Below are 15,230 nucleotides of genomic sequence, written 5' to 3'. Positions count from 1 at the left end.
CTATTTGCTTGCCATTTAGTATTACTCGAATCGCCGATCGACGATCGCTCCGGAAACATATGAATCCATAGGCTGAAAGCAATACCGAACAAAAACATCATGTCTTTCGGTGGTGGATTCGGTGGCTTCGGCCAGAATACTCAGCAGAGCTCAGGCTTTGGAACTGGCTCTGGATTTGGAGGCACGACTTCTGGAGGAGGTAGGTATTTTTTTCGTCCATCGTCTTCATGCGATGCAGCTTTCCCGTATCGCGTTTTTTTTTCTTTTCTTCTTTTTTTTTCTCGTTTATTACCCCCCAGCGCATTCGTATCATCCTGGACCTTGGACCATTCCTACTTTGCCTGTGCTTCTGACATCGACATGACGGTCTCTTTGAACAACTGGACCCTCGCCACCACTTCGCGGACGACTTGCCACGCTAAGGCGATGCAGCAGCTACAAGAGAAGGAAATCGCAGCTTGAGATTACTGTCTCTGACCGCATCTTCCCCCGTCATCTAGGCTTTGGATCCACCTCATCTCCATTTGGGGGCGGTAACACACCAGGTGGCGGCCTGGTTGGAAACACCAGTAGCTTTGGGTCCGGTGGAGGTACGTGCTGATGACTTAGTCCGTCAGCTAAGCGCTTCTTCTCTTGTCTGATTCCCTTCCGTGGATGGATTCTGGCCTTCGCTCCTCGCTCTACAGTCGTCGATTCGACCATAGACTTGCGATCAAAATCGACGGGAACCAGCATCTAGGACTCTGGCCTACAAACGTCGATCTCTGGATGTCCAATATGGTTCGATTCTAGCGATTGGATAGAGCCGCATTCCTAGGCTTATCGTTAGGGATCCCATGTCCGAAGATACATTGCTTTTGTCTTATGATCGTCATCAGTTATTTGTTTATTTCTTGTTTTCCCTCTTAGACACTGACATCCGTCTCTCTGACTAGGATTCGGCACGAACACACAAACTCAATCAAATTCGCTCTTTGGCAGCCAAAATCGCACTAGCGGCTTTGGCACTGGCACAACATCTGGTGGTAGTCTCTTTGGCGGCGGTACATCTACTACTGGTGGCACTGGCTTTGGTGGTTTTGGTACGACCGGGACTACTGGTACCACTGGCACCACTGGAGGTTTCGGAAGCCCTGCCGCTGCTGGCGGAGGACTATTCGGTAACAAGCCTGCTGGTGGATTTGGCACTACAACCGGTACCACTGGTGGATTTGGGGCAGGCAGCGGCGGTTTCGGCACAACCGGTACCACAGGCTTTGGTGGTGGAACAGGAACCGCGTTTCAACAAGCTGTTCCGCTTTGTGAAGGCACCGGAGGCACCCCGTTCAGTCCCTTTTCTGAAAAGGACAGCAGCTCCAATGTGACCAATTACTACCAGAGCATCTCGTTTATGCAACCGTACAGCAAGTATTCCTTCGAGGAACTGCGTCTGGCCGACTATAACCAGGGCCGGAGATATGGAAACGCTAGTGGACAGGCTGGAGCCTTCGGCACCTCTGCTTTCGGAGGTTCTGGCTTTGGCACGCAGCAGGCGACCACTGGATTCGGTACGACTTCATCGCCATTCGGTGGCGGCACCAGTGCCCCCTCGGCCTTTGGTACCACCCAGACGGCAGGAGGAGGATTCGGCAACACCACCAACCCTCTGTTTGGTGCGTCCAAGCCAGCAACCTCCCTCTTCGGAGGTGGAACCTCGACAACTTCTCAACCCAGCTTGTTCGGCGGCACCACCGCCACGACTGGTGGGTTTGGCACCACACCAACTGGCACAACCGGTTTTGGAACTGGTGGCTCGTTGTTCGGCGGCAACGCTCAGCAACCGCAGCAACCGCAGCAGAACAAGCCCTTGTTCGGAGGGGGCACTACCACCACCACTGGTACTGGAACTGGGTTCGGCGGCTTTGGCGCCCAAAATACTAGTGCTGCCAGCCCCTTTGGTGGTACTGCCGCAACCTCATCTCCATTCGGCGGTCAGCAGCAGCAGCAACAGCCGGCGACGGGAACGAGCGCCTTTGGTGGATTCGGACAGCAGAATCAGGCACAAAACCAGACACAAAATAAAGGATTGTTTGGTGGATTCGGCGCCAACACCCAGCAGCAGCAAACTGCCACCCCCGGTCTCTTTGGCGGCGGTGGTACTGGTGCCACCACGGGCACCTCTCTCTTCGGTCAAAACGCCCAGCAAACGCAGCAACCGGCCGCAGGTGGCTCATTGTTTGGAGGAAATGCTCCACAAACTGGAACGAGCTCACTCTTTGGTGGAGCCCAACAGCAAGGCCAGAAGAGCTTGTTTGGCGCTGGCACAACTGGTGCCGCCACAGGCACAGGCGCAGGAACCGGTGCTTTTGGAGGTTTCGGAGGGGCCCAGAACCAGCAGGCGGGGACAAGTAGCCTGTTTGGCGCTGGTCAAGCGCAGCAGCAGCAGAAGCCCAGCCTCTTCGGTGGTGGCACCACTGGCGCAGGTAGTTCCCTCTTCGGAGGCCCAGCTACAGCCGCCCAACCCGCCGGCTCCTCGCTCTTTGGCAACACTCAAAACCAGCAGCAACAGGGAGGTCTTGGCACGAGCAGCCTCTTCGGTAGCACCCAGCAGGCACAGCCAATGCAACCGCAGCAGGCACAGCAGCCAGTACCCGGCAGCTTGCAAGCCTCTTTGCTGGATGGCAATCCATATGGTAACCAGTCTATTTTCTCTGGTTTGCCAGCTCCTAGTGCCGCTAGCCCTGGACCCCTGGCGACGCCTCTCTCTTCGTCCATCAAGCAGAAGCAGCGGACCCCGCTTCCTGCTTATAAGATCACACCCAACGCTGCTAACCGCCTGGTTACGCCCCCCAAGCGCCAGGGCTACGGGTTCTCCTACTCGACTTACGGGTCTCCCTCCAGTTCGACGAGCACTTCCTCTGGCCTCGGCGGCAGTCTCCTAGGTGGCAGTCTACGTGGAAGTGTCAGCGGTAGTCTTGGAAGGGGTAGCTTCAGCAAGAGCTTCTCTACCAGCAATCTTCGCAAGACCTTCGACCCGGAAACCGACAGTGTCTTGTCTCCTGGCGCACTTTCCGGTACTTCCCGCTTGTCCAGCGGTGGCCTGAAGCGCCTGACAATCGATCGTAGTTTGCGCAATGATTTGTTCGCGCGTCCTGCAAGCACACCCGCAGCTGCAATTACCAACGGTGAAGATTTCGCTCAGACGACCGAGAAAATGAAGAAGAGAGTGAGTTTTGACTCTTCCTCCAAGGCTCTCGATGCCACTCTTACTACGGGTGGAGAAGTCGTTCCAATCACGTCTGAGAGTCCGGAGCCCACTGCTGAGGAGCTTGGATTCTTGCGCTCGACCCGCAAGAGTGGAAGTGTGAATGGAATCAATGGGGTCAAAACAACTCCTGAGCATGGCGCTCGTGCTGAGATGGAATCTGTGCGGGGTAAGGATCTCCCTGCTGTTCCAGAGGATGCCGAACAATCTGCAATTACCGACGGGGCTGCCCGACTTCCCTTTGTCCCTGGAGGAGATCCCAAACCCGGCGAATACTGGATAAAGCCATCGCGGGCTGAACTTAATAAGATGAGCCGCGAGGATCTCAAGCATGTTGTTGGCTTCACTGTTGGACGCCAACACTGTGGCCAGGTGACCTTCGATGAACCTGTCGACCTGACAACTATCGACCTCGACCAAATCTTCGGTGGCCTTGTGGAGATCGGTGTGCGCAAGATCACCGTCTATCCCGACGAGGCAATCAAGCCTCCAATGGGTAAGGGGCTGAACGTCCCATCTATTCTACGCATCGAAAACTCGTGGCCTAGAGGCAGAGACAAGAAGTCGCCTTCGCCCCTCACGAGCGGACCTCTCTTCGACAAACACGTCGATCGTCTGAAGAAGGTAACCAACACCGAATTCATCGACTACGAGAAACAGACGGGAACATGGATCTTCAAAGTGCCCCACTTCACCACCTATGGCCTTGATTATGATAGTGATGATGAAGGTGAGAGCCTCAACCAAAGCACTTTCAGTGCTGCTCCTGACACTCCGACTCCGAAGGCCCAGACCCCCGCCAACTTTGTGAATACCGTGGGCTCAGAGCCAACGTCCACATTCACAACTGATGACTCCTTCGTCGGTTCTGTGGCTGGAGTCGACGACGACACTTTTGATTTCAAGAAGCGTAAATTGGTTCCAGGGGCGTTTGGCAATCAGCCAATGGAGACAAACGGAAATCAGGATTATGCTTCCGAAGAAGAGGAGTCTTTTTTAGGGGACGGCTCCACGGGTTCAACTACTGAGCAGCATGGTGACGATGTCACCGAAAGCCAGCTATCTGGCGAATCAGACGTTGAATTCGATGAAGGCGAGGAAATGGACATGGCGGGCACCTTTCCCAACCTTGATCATACCGTGGAGCACGACGATGCCAACAGCACCGACAGCTACATTGACAACACCCAGCCTTCATTGAGGCCATGGGAGACTCCCTCCAAGGTCCGACTGGACCGGAGCGGCGATTGGGCCGAACAATTGCAGCGAACGATCAGTCCGAGAAAGCAAAACCGAGATGCGCTTCGCGAGATCCAGGCAAATGCTTTCATCGATCGATCGCTTCATGACAACACGCCGAAGATGGCCGTGGCCGACAGTCGACAGAAAGGGTTTGCAACAAGCATTGATTTGATGAATTCGTTGTTTCAGCAACCGCGCAAGCAGCCAGGACAATCTCCTTCCAAGGTGCAACCTGTGCAGCCGAAGGGTCTTGAGGTTTGACTCCCTTACTTTGTTATATTCTTTACTCCGTGGCATTTTTGATTAGCATGTATCTTAGAAGTTGACTACCACACGCGTTCAACCCAGATAGTCGAATCAGAACTGATATTCTAGTGGAATGCATCACTAATGTTCTTCTTCATATCTATAGTGGCCTTATAATCAGCAGCCCAAAACCTTTGCTGGCGAATCGAATGAACTAAGTGAAGACGACCTGGCCTTTCACCACTCATTCAAGCCACGATGGGGTCCAATGGACTCTTTGATCTGCGCCAGAAATGACATGAGAGGAAACCCACCCCAGACGGGCACTCGATGGGAAGAAAAGCTCTCTATCACCAGTGAAGGAAGGGATGTCGATGTGCTGGTTTTCAAAAAAGACAACGAGGTTAGTTGGAAATCTGCCACTATTGCGCTGCTTTCCACAAAGACTGACCAACGTCATAGCCTAGAGGAATGCTTGATGCTCAGCAAAAGCAGACTCTCGTTGAGGTGACCGACGGAGTCCCGTTCGCGCATTTGAAACAGGCTGACTTTGGGTCATTCACACAAACGTCACTGAGTTCTATGCAGTCAGACAAAGAGAGACTCATTTGGCAGCTGACTAGTATTCTTTTCAACGATGGGATTGAAGATGATATTTCTGCCGGAGTGCCATCGCAACTTCGCTCTAAATATCTTCACCGCATTAAAAAGGACCGATTGAGTCGCATGTGGGCAGGGGTCGTGCGTGAGAGACATGCCCATGATCTGGACAAAGCCGGTTCTCCCGAAGAGCATGCTATCCACTTGCTATGCTCGCACCGAGTTGAAGAGGCTTGCAAGGTTCTAATCGCCAGCCAAAACCTCCACCTGGCAACACTGGTCTCGCAAATCGGCAGAGATCCCACTTCCCGTTTCGACATGGCCAAGCAGATTGAGACGTGGCGCGAGCACAACGTCTGGTCGGAAATGACGGAGCCAATTCGAGCCTTGTATGAGCTGTTGGCGGGAAATGCGCTTCGCAGTGAGGGAAAGTCTGGTGGCGCGCTGGAGGATCGTGCCTCGACCTTCACCTTCACCGAGCGGTTTGAGCTAGATTGGTTTCAGGCCTTTGGCCTCCGTCTGTGGTATGGCATTTCTGACGACGAGCCTATCGAGACGGCGGTTTTCAAATTTGCCCGGGAGCTTAGTAGCGGAGAAGAAGCCGCTTTCCCCTACCCTACCTCTCATTTGGATGGAGCTGGTATGTCACAAGCTACACCGGTCACTTTTGGGCTGGAGTCTCCTCTATGGGTTCTTCTCAAGGTCTACTCGGGCACTGCTGTCGGTTTCAAGAAATCTGACTTGCCGGCCATGGAATTCCCTGCTGCCCTGCTACCCGAATCCGTAACTGGCGATAAGCTCTCCAATAGGATTACCTTCCAGTTGTACCAACTGCTTCAGACTGCTATTGGGGAACATGAGACCTTCAAGGTCGATCAGGCTCGGGCTGATCAGTTGGTCTGGGACTACGCCTGCGAACTCGGCTCCACCGGGGATTTGAGGCATGCGCTATTCGTTCTGCTCCATCTTTCTCGCCCATCTGATCGTGAACGCGCTGCCAAGGAGACGTTGGCACGCTTTGCGGCGTTCTTGCCGGACCCGCTTAACGCTCAGGGTACGCCAGATACCACATGGCAGTATCTCACAGCTGAGCTGCAGCTGCCCGAGGCCTGGATCTGGGTTGCAAAGGCCCTGTACGCCCGCGATAGCGGGGATGCCGCGAGGGAGGTGGACTGTTTGATTCGTGGCAAGAAGTGGAACGATGCGCACTCGACCTTCTGTCGCATCGTGGGTCCTACCTCGGTGATTGAACGGGACTATTCTACTTTGGAGGCTTTGATCTCGGGCTTCGGCGAGGGCCCAGAGCGAAAAGTCCAGGGCTGGGCAAGCAGGGGTGGCATCTACGAGGATTTCCTGCGTCTTGTCACTGCCAAGAATGGGAAGCGGGATCCAGCTCGCCTGAGTCGCTTGATCAAGGCGCTTGCCACGATGAGTGAGACGATTGATAAGGGATCCGGAGTGGAAGGGTTAGAGGAACGCGTGGCTTTCAAGGAGATGAGCCGCGCTGTTGCTGGGTGGACTGCGCACGAGGATGTCAGCGTGAGTAACCCCATTGCGTCGAGCAATCGTCCATTTAAGGCAAGCATTAACTGACGAACAATCACAGGAGATCGAATTGCCCTCTGTGCTCAACCTGCCTCTTACTGGCGACGCGCGCATCATGCAAACGGCAGAGATGAGCCGGAGATACTACAGTACTATCATGGCCGGTGGTTATTAAAAAAAAAAAAAAAAAAAAAAAAACGACGAAGAAGCGTATTTCTTGTATCATGAAAGATATGTGTGTATTTGTTCTCTGTGGTCTCCGTCTCCGTTTGTATTTTTTTTTGTTTTTTTTTTTTCTTTTCTTTTCTGTCTCTTGGATCTATCTACTCAAGGTTTCCTTTTGCAGTCTCTTGAATTGCGGTCCGTTTCCCCCCTCCCCCTTGAAGCTTCTGCTTGGACTCCCATGGAGATCATCCTGTGTTAGTTACTGGTTGTATGTACCTCCACCAGCGTGTTTTGACTAGATCTACTTAATGGGAGAATCGAATCTGTGATGTACTACCCGCCTCATTGCTGCCTCAGGTTGACTCAGCCCGAACCGTAGGGAGTCGCGCCTGCCCGATCTGCTCGTCATTCTGTGCTCATCTCAAAGGGGAAGGAGCGATGGCCCCCAGGCTCCGGTCCAGGCATCGACAGGCCCGGTTCCGGCTTTGCTTGTGATTGGGCTCTTCTGCCTGGTTGTGCAAAGGCGACACAAAAGCTTCATCAAGTGGGAGACATTGTCACGCTCTCTCTCTCTCTCTCTCTCTCTCTCTCTCTCTCTGACTTCTCATGACTCTGCCTTGTCTGGTGTTGTCGCCTACTTTGAGTGCCTGTCTCTGTCACTGATTAAACTGGGGCTTCCGTTTGTCCATAACCACCTGGATTCGGATCTAGAGTGGTCACTATCGCAGTGTTATCGGTGCTCGGCGCATTTCGGACGAGGCGGACTGCGTCTGTAGGAGTTTTATCGTTGCTCGGCAGAGAAGCAGAGAGAGCAGAGAAAGAGGTGAAAGAATCAGGAAAGTAACGCAAGATCAACACACTTGGGGGAGGTACGTCCCCCTTGGCCCTGGTTCGGTGCTCGTGTCTCCTGCCTGCCACCAAACTAACACGGGGATTTGCTTCGCTTAGCGCTCACACAAGCCTCATTACCCATCGAGAGAATGTCGACTGGCGTGCGCGAAGTGCAGGAGGGACGAGCCGCAGCCTCGTCATCCTCCAACGACGGCGACAATGTGATCCAGTACCATCACGTCGACAGGCCGGCAGAGGCAGCGTCGGGCTCGGACCCATCCGCGCTCGAAGCGCAAAAGGAGACGACCCTGCAGGTAGACACGGAGCAGGCGCATTCGGCCTTCACGCAGAACGAGAAGCGATTCATCATCCTCATGATCTCCATGGCGTCTTTCTTCTCGCCGCTGTCCGGCCAGATCTACTTCCCCGTCATGCCGACGCTCGTCAAGAACTATCATCTGACCACCGCGCTGATCAATCTGACTATCACCACGTATATGATCCTGCAGGGACTGGCGCCGAGCTTCATGGGTACCTTTGCGGACTCTGGGGGCCGGCGTCCTGCGTACATTCTTGCTTTTGCGATATACACGGCGGCGAATATCGGCCTCGCGCTGCAGAACAGTTACGTGGCGTTGATGATTCTCCGGTGTGTGCAGAGCGCGGGGAGCAGCGGCACCGTGGCCTTTGGCTATGGGGTTGTCTCGGACATCGCCACGGCTGCGGAACGGGGCTCCTATATCGGTCCGATGGCAGCGGGTGTCATGGTGGCGCCGGCTATTGGGCCGGTCATTGGAGGTATCTTGGCCAAGTTTCTCGGCTGGCGAAGCGTGTTCTGGTTTCTGGTCATCATCAGCGGTGGCTACCTAGTTGTATTCACGATTGCTGTGCCGGAGACAGCCCGGACAATTGTGGGAGATGGCAGTGTGCCTCCGAAGGAATCGTGGAGGATGTCTGTTGTCCAGTACTGGAGTGCCCGGCGCCGACTGAGGAAGATGTCTGTGGAAGAACGCCGGGTTCATGAGGAGCAGAGGGCCCGCCTGAACCAGCAGCATGGGAAGAAGAAAATCGCGTTTCCGAATCCGCTCGAGGCATTCGCCATATTGCTGGAGAAGGATGCTCTCATCATCATTTCCTATGTCGGATTAGCTATGCTCTCCAACACAGCGCTGTTGACCAGCATTCCGAACCTCTTTGGCAAACTTTATGGCTTCAATGACCTACAGATCGGTCTTTGCTTCCTGTGCGTTTCTCTTTTTTGAGCCTTTAGTGATGAAACAGTGCTAACCATGTTTGTCTTGGTGATCGTTAGGCCTCTTGGGGTGAGTTCATGTATCGCAGCCGTGCTGAATGGGAAACTTCTAGACTTCAACTATCGTCGCACGGCTAGAAAGCTCGGCTTGTCCGTGGATAAGAAGAAAGGCGATGATCTGCGAGGATTCCCCATCGAGCAAACCCGGCTGCAGACCTTTTTCCCCATCATGGCTGTCGGTGTGGCCGCCTTCATCCCGTACGGCTGGGTTCTCCAACAACGCACACCATTGGTAGCGCCGCTCATCCTGCAATTTATAATCGGATTCTCCTTCATCGCGTCCCTCAATACTCTGAACACGCTCATGGTGGACCTCTTCCCTGACCGCGCAGCCACCGCCTCTGCCGCTAGCAATCTTGTTCGATGCTGGCTGGGAGCCGTGGGTGCCGCCGTCGTTGACCACATGCTCAGTGCCATGGGATGGGGCTGGTGCTTCGCCTTCTGGGGTCTCCTGATGCTAGCGGGGTTCGCCCTACTGTTGCTCGAGTACCGGCATGGCATGAAATGGCGGCTGGCGAGGCTGACCAAGCTCGACCAGATCAAGGCAGCTAAGCAAGCAGAGAAGGAAGCGCAGCAGGCGGCGGATGAAACCAACGAGGATAAGAAAGATGCATATGGACCCAATTCTGGTCCTAATGATGGTTCTGCAAAATGAAGATAAACTTCCTGCTATATTTTCTGCGGGTTCAATCAGCGCTTTAAATAAGAGTCGACGGAATTGGGACGGGCTAGTGCAGTGGATAATAATGGCTCAGACCGGATATGGGGTGCTTATTGCGTCTTGTCAGGTACGGATGGCTTGATCTATTTTGCTCAGAGAATGCAATTTCCTAGATAAACGTGGTTCTTGTCAAAAATTGACAATTATCTGGAGATACCCTGTAGTTGTAAAGTCTGATGCGCTCATGGTCGGCGCTATACTTCTACAGGATACACGATCCTAACAAAAGAGATTATTCGAATTGCTACCGGGAAAACTGTAGAACTGTACATGACTGGACCCAACAGAACAGGAATAGAGGGTAAACAGAAAAGGATCACTGATACGCGGAAAGAAGCACGATTCCCACGGCTCTCTAGAAAGAGAGAGAGGAAGAAAAACGGACGAGGTCTAGTCTAAGCTAGAAGAAAGAGAAACCCGTATCTTATCATTTTCGAAGAGACCCCTCGTTGTTTTTAATGCTTGAGGACACGAGAGAGAGAGAGAGAGAGAGAGAGATAACGGACAGGGATAGGAGGGGGGGAAGACAATAAATGGTAATTTTACATGCCGGGGGAGATCAACTTGCCCTCGGCCTTGCTCTCGGGGCTCCAGCCGCCGGCGAAGGGCTTACCACCCAGCTCCTGCTCGTACTCCTTGATTCTGGCCTCCAGCTCGGGACGGAAGTGTCTGATAAGACCCTGGATGGGCCAGGCGAAGGCCTCGCCGAGAGCGCAGATGGTGTGGCCCTCGACTTGCTTGGTGAGTTCCTGAAGCATGTCGATCTCGCGCTCGCGGGCCTGGCCCTTCTCCATACGCTCCATGATCTGGGCAGTCCACTTGCTGCCCTCGCGGCAGGGGGTGCACTGACCGCAACTCTCGTGCTTGTAGAACTTGGACAGACGCGAGATGGCGCGGATGATGTCGGTGGACTTGTCCATGACGATGACGGCGGCGGTACCGAGACCGGACTGCGAGTCCTTGAGGGAGTCGAAGTCCATGATCTGGTCGTCGCAGACGGCTTTGGGAAGAACGGGGGTGGAAGAACCGCCGGGAATGACGGCAAGGAGGTTGTCCCAGCCGCCGCGCACACCACCACAGTGACGATCGATCAGCTCACGCAGGGGGATGGACATCTCCTCCTCGACCGTGCAGGGGTTGTTGACGTGGCCGGAGATGCAGAACAGCTTCGTGCCGGAGTTGCGCTCGGCACCGAACGAGTTGAACCAGCTGGCACCGCGACGCATGATGGTGGGGCAGACGGCGACGGTCTCGACGTTGGTAACGGTGCTGGGGCAGCCGAACAGACCGACAGCAGCGGGGAATGGAGGCTTCAAGCGGGGCTTGCCGGCCTTGCCCTCGATAGACTCGATGAGAGAGGTCTCCTCACCACAGACATAGGCACCCATTCCGCGGTGGATGTAGACATCGAAGTCGTAGCCGGTGCCGCAGGCGTTCTTGCCAATCAGGCCGGCCTGATAGGCCTCGTTGATGGCCTGCTGGAGGACGGTCGCTTCGTGGTAGAATTCACCACGGATATAGATGTAGGCGGCGTTGGCGTTCATGGCCCGGCCGACGACGAGGCAGCCCTCAATGAGCTTGTGGGGATCCTTGCGCATAATCTCACGGTCCTTGCAGGTACCCGGCTCACCCTCATCGGCGTTGATGACCAGGTAGCGGGGTCTGGGGTCCTTGTCCCAGCCCTTGAAGTTCATGAAAGACTGCTCCCGAGCTTAGAACCCAAGTTCAAATGAAAGAAAAACGCGATTGATTGTTTGACAAGTGACGACTTACGTATTTCAATCCCGAGGGGAAACCAGCACCACCACGACCACGCAGACCAGAGGCCTTGATCTCGGAAATGAGCTGGAGAGAAGCAATGAAAAGAGCATGTCAGCAATTGGCTCTTTATTCCAAATGTAGCACGAACAGAGATTCCGCAAAGTGTCTCCAATTCTCAAAGGACGGACAGGCCTACCCAGTCATCACCCTTGTTGACGATATCTTTAGTCCGGTGCCAGTCGCCAAACTTCATTGCCGACTTCAAATCAGCACCATGGTGTCCGTAGAGGTTCGTGAATATCCGGTCCTGATCCCGTAGACCGCCATGATGCCGTACGGGGGGTGCGTTGTCCTGGACAGTGGCGAAGGAGCGGGCAGCCGAACCCGAGACTCGGAGGGAGCGGGAGGAGAGGTTGGCGATAGAGGAAGGCGAGGGAGCCGCCGCTCGAGATATCATGGTGGATAAGTGGCCCAATGGCTGTGGGGAGAATAGGAGATGGAGGAGGATATTGAGAGGGAACGGTGGAAGGGTCAATTGAGGATGATCACCGTCGTTGAGCTTCACGGCGCGGCAATTCCTGCGCTTGCTGAATATCCGCCTTTGGCCGCCCGCTGATTGGTTATGATATAGTCACGTGCTGTTTGCTTAGTCATGTACGCATTATGTCAGGCTCTGCTTCAGAACAATGACGCTCAAGTATGGTTTTTCGTTGTATCAGAAGAATTGAAAATATCAGAACGCAGTCAGCTCTACTGCGGTATGTACAGATATGTCACCGTAGACAATGTCAGCTTGCCCTGCCCCGATCCCGCTACTCCCAGCAATGCCAGAGGATCATCGGGTGCCTGCACACATTCCTGCTCTGTAGCCATCCATGCCCAGCGTAGCCAGTTTGGCGACAGCCACCAATTGTCGTTCTGCCAGTCGCCGGTGAATTGAGCGACATTGGAGAAGACAGTTGGGCTTCTATCCCTCATCTTGTCGAGCAGCTCGTCAAACAAACTTACCATCTGCTCATCGTCTTCCTCCTCCAGCATCCACGCCACATCCTCAGGAGGTGGTGGGTACTTTTCAAGAATAAAGCTAGCCCATTTGGCCAGTCTAGCGGGCAATTGAGGCTGATCAGAAGACTTGTTCGTGTGAGCGGCGATAATGAAACACAGGAACATTGGGAAAGCAAAAGGCGAGCTCTCTGAGCTTCCTCTGAGCATTGGTATGGATTTCTCCGATTTTGTCAGAACGCTTTGGAACAATTCCCTACAGGGTTGTTGCAGCTCAGTAGGAAGGGTATCGAATAACTCCTTCAAAGTGAATAGCTCACCATTGTTCCGAAGTAGTGATTCCCGCTCAAGAACCCTCACTTGTATCCGAGACCTAATTTCCTCGGGGAATTTCTCAGCCGGTATACGAGCCATGTGGGCACTGAGCAGTTGCTTGGTTTCCGCCCAGGAACCACCATAGCCGTGCTGCCGTGCGCGATTGAGTGTCCACGCGGCAATAACTAGAGCTGTCTCGGAGATCCGGATCTGACTGTCCCTATACATCTTCGCATGGATCTGCTTGAGGTTTTCTGGTTTCTCTAGGCCTTCTGCTGAAGCTCTTAACTTCACGATATGTGTAATCAGTTCAATGACTATCTGACTCAAAGCGGCAAGGACAGTCCGGGAGCTGCCATATGACTCTGGGATTCGGACGTCATGTTCAGTGATCTCCAGTGTTTCCAGTTCTCTGTTGTTCGCTGCAAGCACAGCAACAGCGTTGAATAGAGCCGGCGAAAAGATTGAATGCTCCATGGCAGTGCCCGGAGCCAGGAGAGGATAGAAGATGTTGAAAACATAGTAGTGATCTTCTGTCTTTTTGGCTGGCTCAGGAAACATCTGTGCCTGATAAGATCTTGCCTGGTCAAGGGGGCTGCCAGGAGGCGCCCGCAGACTCACGATCCGGTAGTCGCAAGGATTGTCCGGGAGGCAGAAACCATAGTTCATCATCACTGGGTTGTAGGTCAGACACCGACAAATTGACAACTTGCTGTGTTTCTGAACTTACACTGTTCGTTATTGCGAGGTCCGTAATTGTTAGCGATTTCCTGCCCGGCCGCAACATCTTCCAGCACCAGGTAGGCCACATCTTGTTTGCCAGCACGCCACTCTACCTTTGCTAGTGGCCGGTGGTTCATCAGATCGATACAGGGCAAAAGGACTGAAACGCCATCCTCGGGTAGATCGATATCAGCGAACGCTTCGGCCAGTACCTTTGGCGAGAAAGCACGCGACACAATCATGGATGAAGCCCAAAGGTAGAGATCCCTATTGCGTACTCGTGAGCAAGCTCTCCCAAGTGGGAATGGGGATCTAGCCAGGAAGGAAAGGAGAGAGATCCACTAACGTACCACGTGTACTTGTCCACGTCCTGGAACCCAGCCTTTCGAAGCTCTCTCACTCCATTCTCGTACGCCTCTTTCAGCAACTCCATCCGCTGCTCCCTCGCCGGCCACAAGCTAGTCCCCTTCAACCACCCCAAATCATCCCCCTCGTAGTACAACGGCGTCGTCAAAGAAAGCGGCTGAGGTAGCGTCCGGATATACGGGAACCAAAACCCGTCCTCGCCTTGCAGATACTGCCCGATTAAGAAGAAAATGAATGTCTCAGCGGGCCCAACAGCATCCATGAACTCGCGTGGCAGCCGCACCCCATGCGCGGAGCATGTAGCCGCTCCGGCACTCTGCAAATTAGGAGGCAAAGGATGCTCGACGGCGTTGAGATACGACATGGTTGCAGCCACGGGAATCTTGATGACGTGAGTATCCTTGGCCACGCCGGTTTTCCACGCTTGCTTGACTTTGAAGTGGACGCCGCGCTGGTCGTCTTTGGCGATCTGGACGCTGTCGTGGAGAAAGCCGCCATTTTTGATCATCCAGTCCATGAGCGATGTGTAAATTCCCAGATCGCCATTTTCAGATGGTCTGTATGTCTCGAATTAGATTGTTTGCATAGTCCGCAAGAGATAGATAAAATGGGAAGGGGACGAGACGAAAAAAAGCAACAGCCTCAGCTCTTGGACAGTGAGGACATCAACATGCTTAATCCATGCTCACACCGATGCGCAAAGCCTTTCCATTCTCTTGATACATGAGTATATCACTATAACGGAGGAGCAGGGCAAGGTCCGCAGTAGTATAAGAAAGCCACCATGGAAGTGGAGCAAACGAAAATCCAAGCCTACCTTGAAGACGCCATTGACGATGAATTATTACAAGCCATCATTGATATAAAATCACCGTTTCTATCAGGCAGTCTCTACACCTCTTCTTAGATGAAAGTCTGCACCGTTGTGGTGAGGTGTATCGACTATCGAGACAACAATGCGCAAGGAAAACTCCTACAATGCACGAGGGGCAGATTGGGATACTTCCAGCCTGCGGTGTCCCACTTTTTTTTTTCCCCTTCTCGGGCATCTCGACATCGCGCAGCAACTCCAGATAATGGAATATAAACATGTTAGGCGTCTCTTAGTTCAATGTTTCGAGTGCCTTTACAAGAGTATTTACTCATGGTGACTTTCC

The 15,230-nt window shown here is 53.6% G+C and overlaps 4 protein-coding genes across 4 annotated transcripts, besides 8 other annotated features; 2 read left to right on the top strand and 2 right to left on the bottom strand.

The window, feature by feature from the left end:
- Positions 1-99: 99 nt before the first annotated feature.
- Positions 100-7,052, top strand: ACLA_050170 (nucleoporin family protein; the record flags this gene model as incomplete). The annotated part of the gene is made up of 6 exons (XM_001271970.1): positions 100-199; positions 501-590; positions 936-4,741; positions 4,899-5,135; positions 5,195-6,871; positions 6,939-7,052. 6 exons carry the CDS (start codon positions 100-102, stop codon positions 7,050-7,052), a joined length of 6,024 nt encoding a protein of 2,007 aa, XP_001271971.1.
- Positions 254-280: a microsatellite.
- Positions 7,051-7,075: a microsatellite.
- Positions 7,052-7,075: a microsatellite.
- A 76-nt stretch (positions 7,076-7,151) lies between these two features.
- Positions 7,152-7,183: a microsatellite.
- A 421-nt stretch (positions 7,184-7,604) lies between these two features.
- Positions 7,605-7,640: a microsatellite.
- Positions 7,606-7,640: a microsatellite.
- Positions 7,641-8,022: 382 nt separating this feature from the next.
- ACLA_050160 (putative MFS transporter) lies at positions 8,023-9,840 on the top strand (the record flags this gene model as incomplete). Its single annotated transcript, XM_001271969.1, has 2 exons — positions 8,023-9,116; positions 9,186-9,840. The coding sequence occupies 2 exons, from the start codon at positions 8,023-8,025 to the stop codon at positions 9,838-9,840; spliced, it is 1,749 nt and encodes a 582-aa protein (XP_001271970.1).
- Positions 9,841-10,378: 538 nt separating this feature from the next.
- Positions 10,379-10,404: a microsatellite.
- Positions 10,380-10,404: a microsatellite.
- A 44-nt stretch (positions 10,405-10,448) lies between these two features.
- Positions 10,449-12,124, bottom strand: ACLA_050150 (NADH-quinone oxidoreductase subunit NuoF; the record flags this gene model as incomplete). Its single annotated transcript, XM_001271968.1, has 3 exons — positions 10,449-11,606; positions 11,680-11,751; positions 11,864-12,124. 3 exons carry the CDS (start codon positions 12,122-12,124, stop codon positions 10,449-10,451), a joined length of 1,491 nt encoding a protein of 496 aa, XP_001271969.1.
- Positions 12,125-12,417: 293 nt separating this feature from the next.
- ACLA_050140 (SET domain protein) lies at positions 12,418-14,590 on the bottom strand (the record flags this gene model as incomplete). Its single annotated transcript, XM_001271967.1, has 3 exons — positions 12,418-13,658; positions 13,715-13,974; positions 14,058-14,590. 3 exons carry the CDS (start codon positions 14,588-14,590, stop codon positions 12,418-12,420), a joined length of 2,034 nt encoding a protein of 677 aa, XP_001271968.1.
- Positions 14,591-15,230: the final 640 nt, after the last annotated feature.

This window comes from Aspergillus clavatus, genomic scaffold (genome assembly GCF_000002715.2).
Source record: "Aspergillus clavatus NRRL 1 1099423829800 genomic scaffold, whole genome shotgun sequence".
Taxonomy (NCBI): Eukaryota; Fungi; Ascomycota; class Eurotiomycetes; order Eurotiales; family Aspergillaceae; genus Aspergillus; species Aspergillus clavatus.
This window is presented reverse-complemented; position numbering and strand designations above follow the sequence as displayed.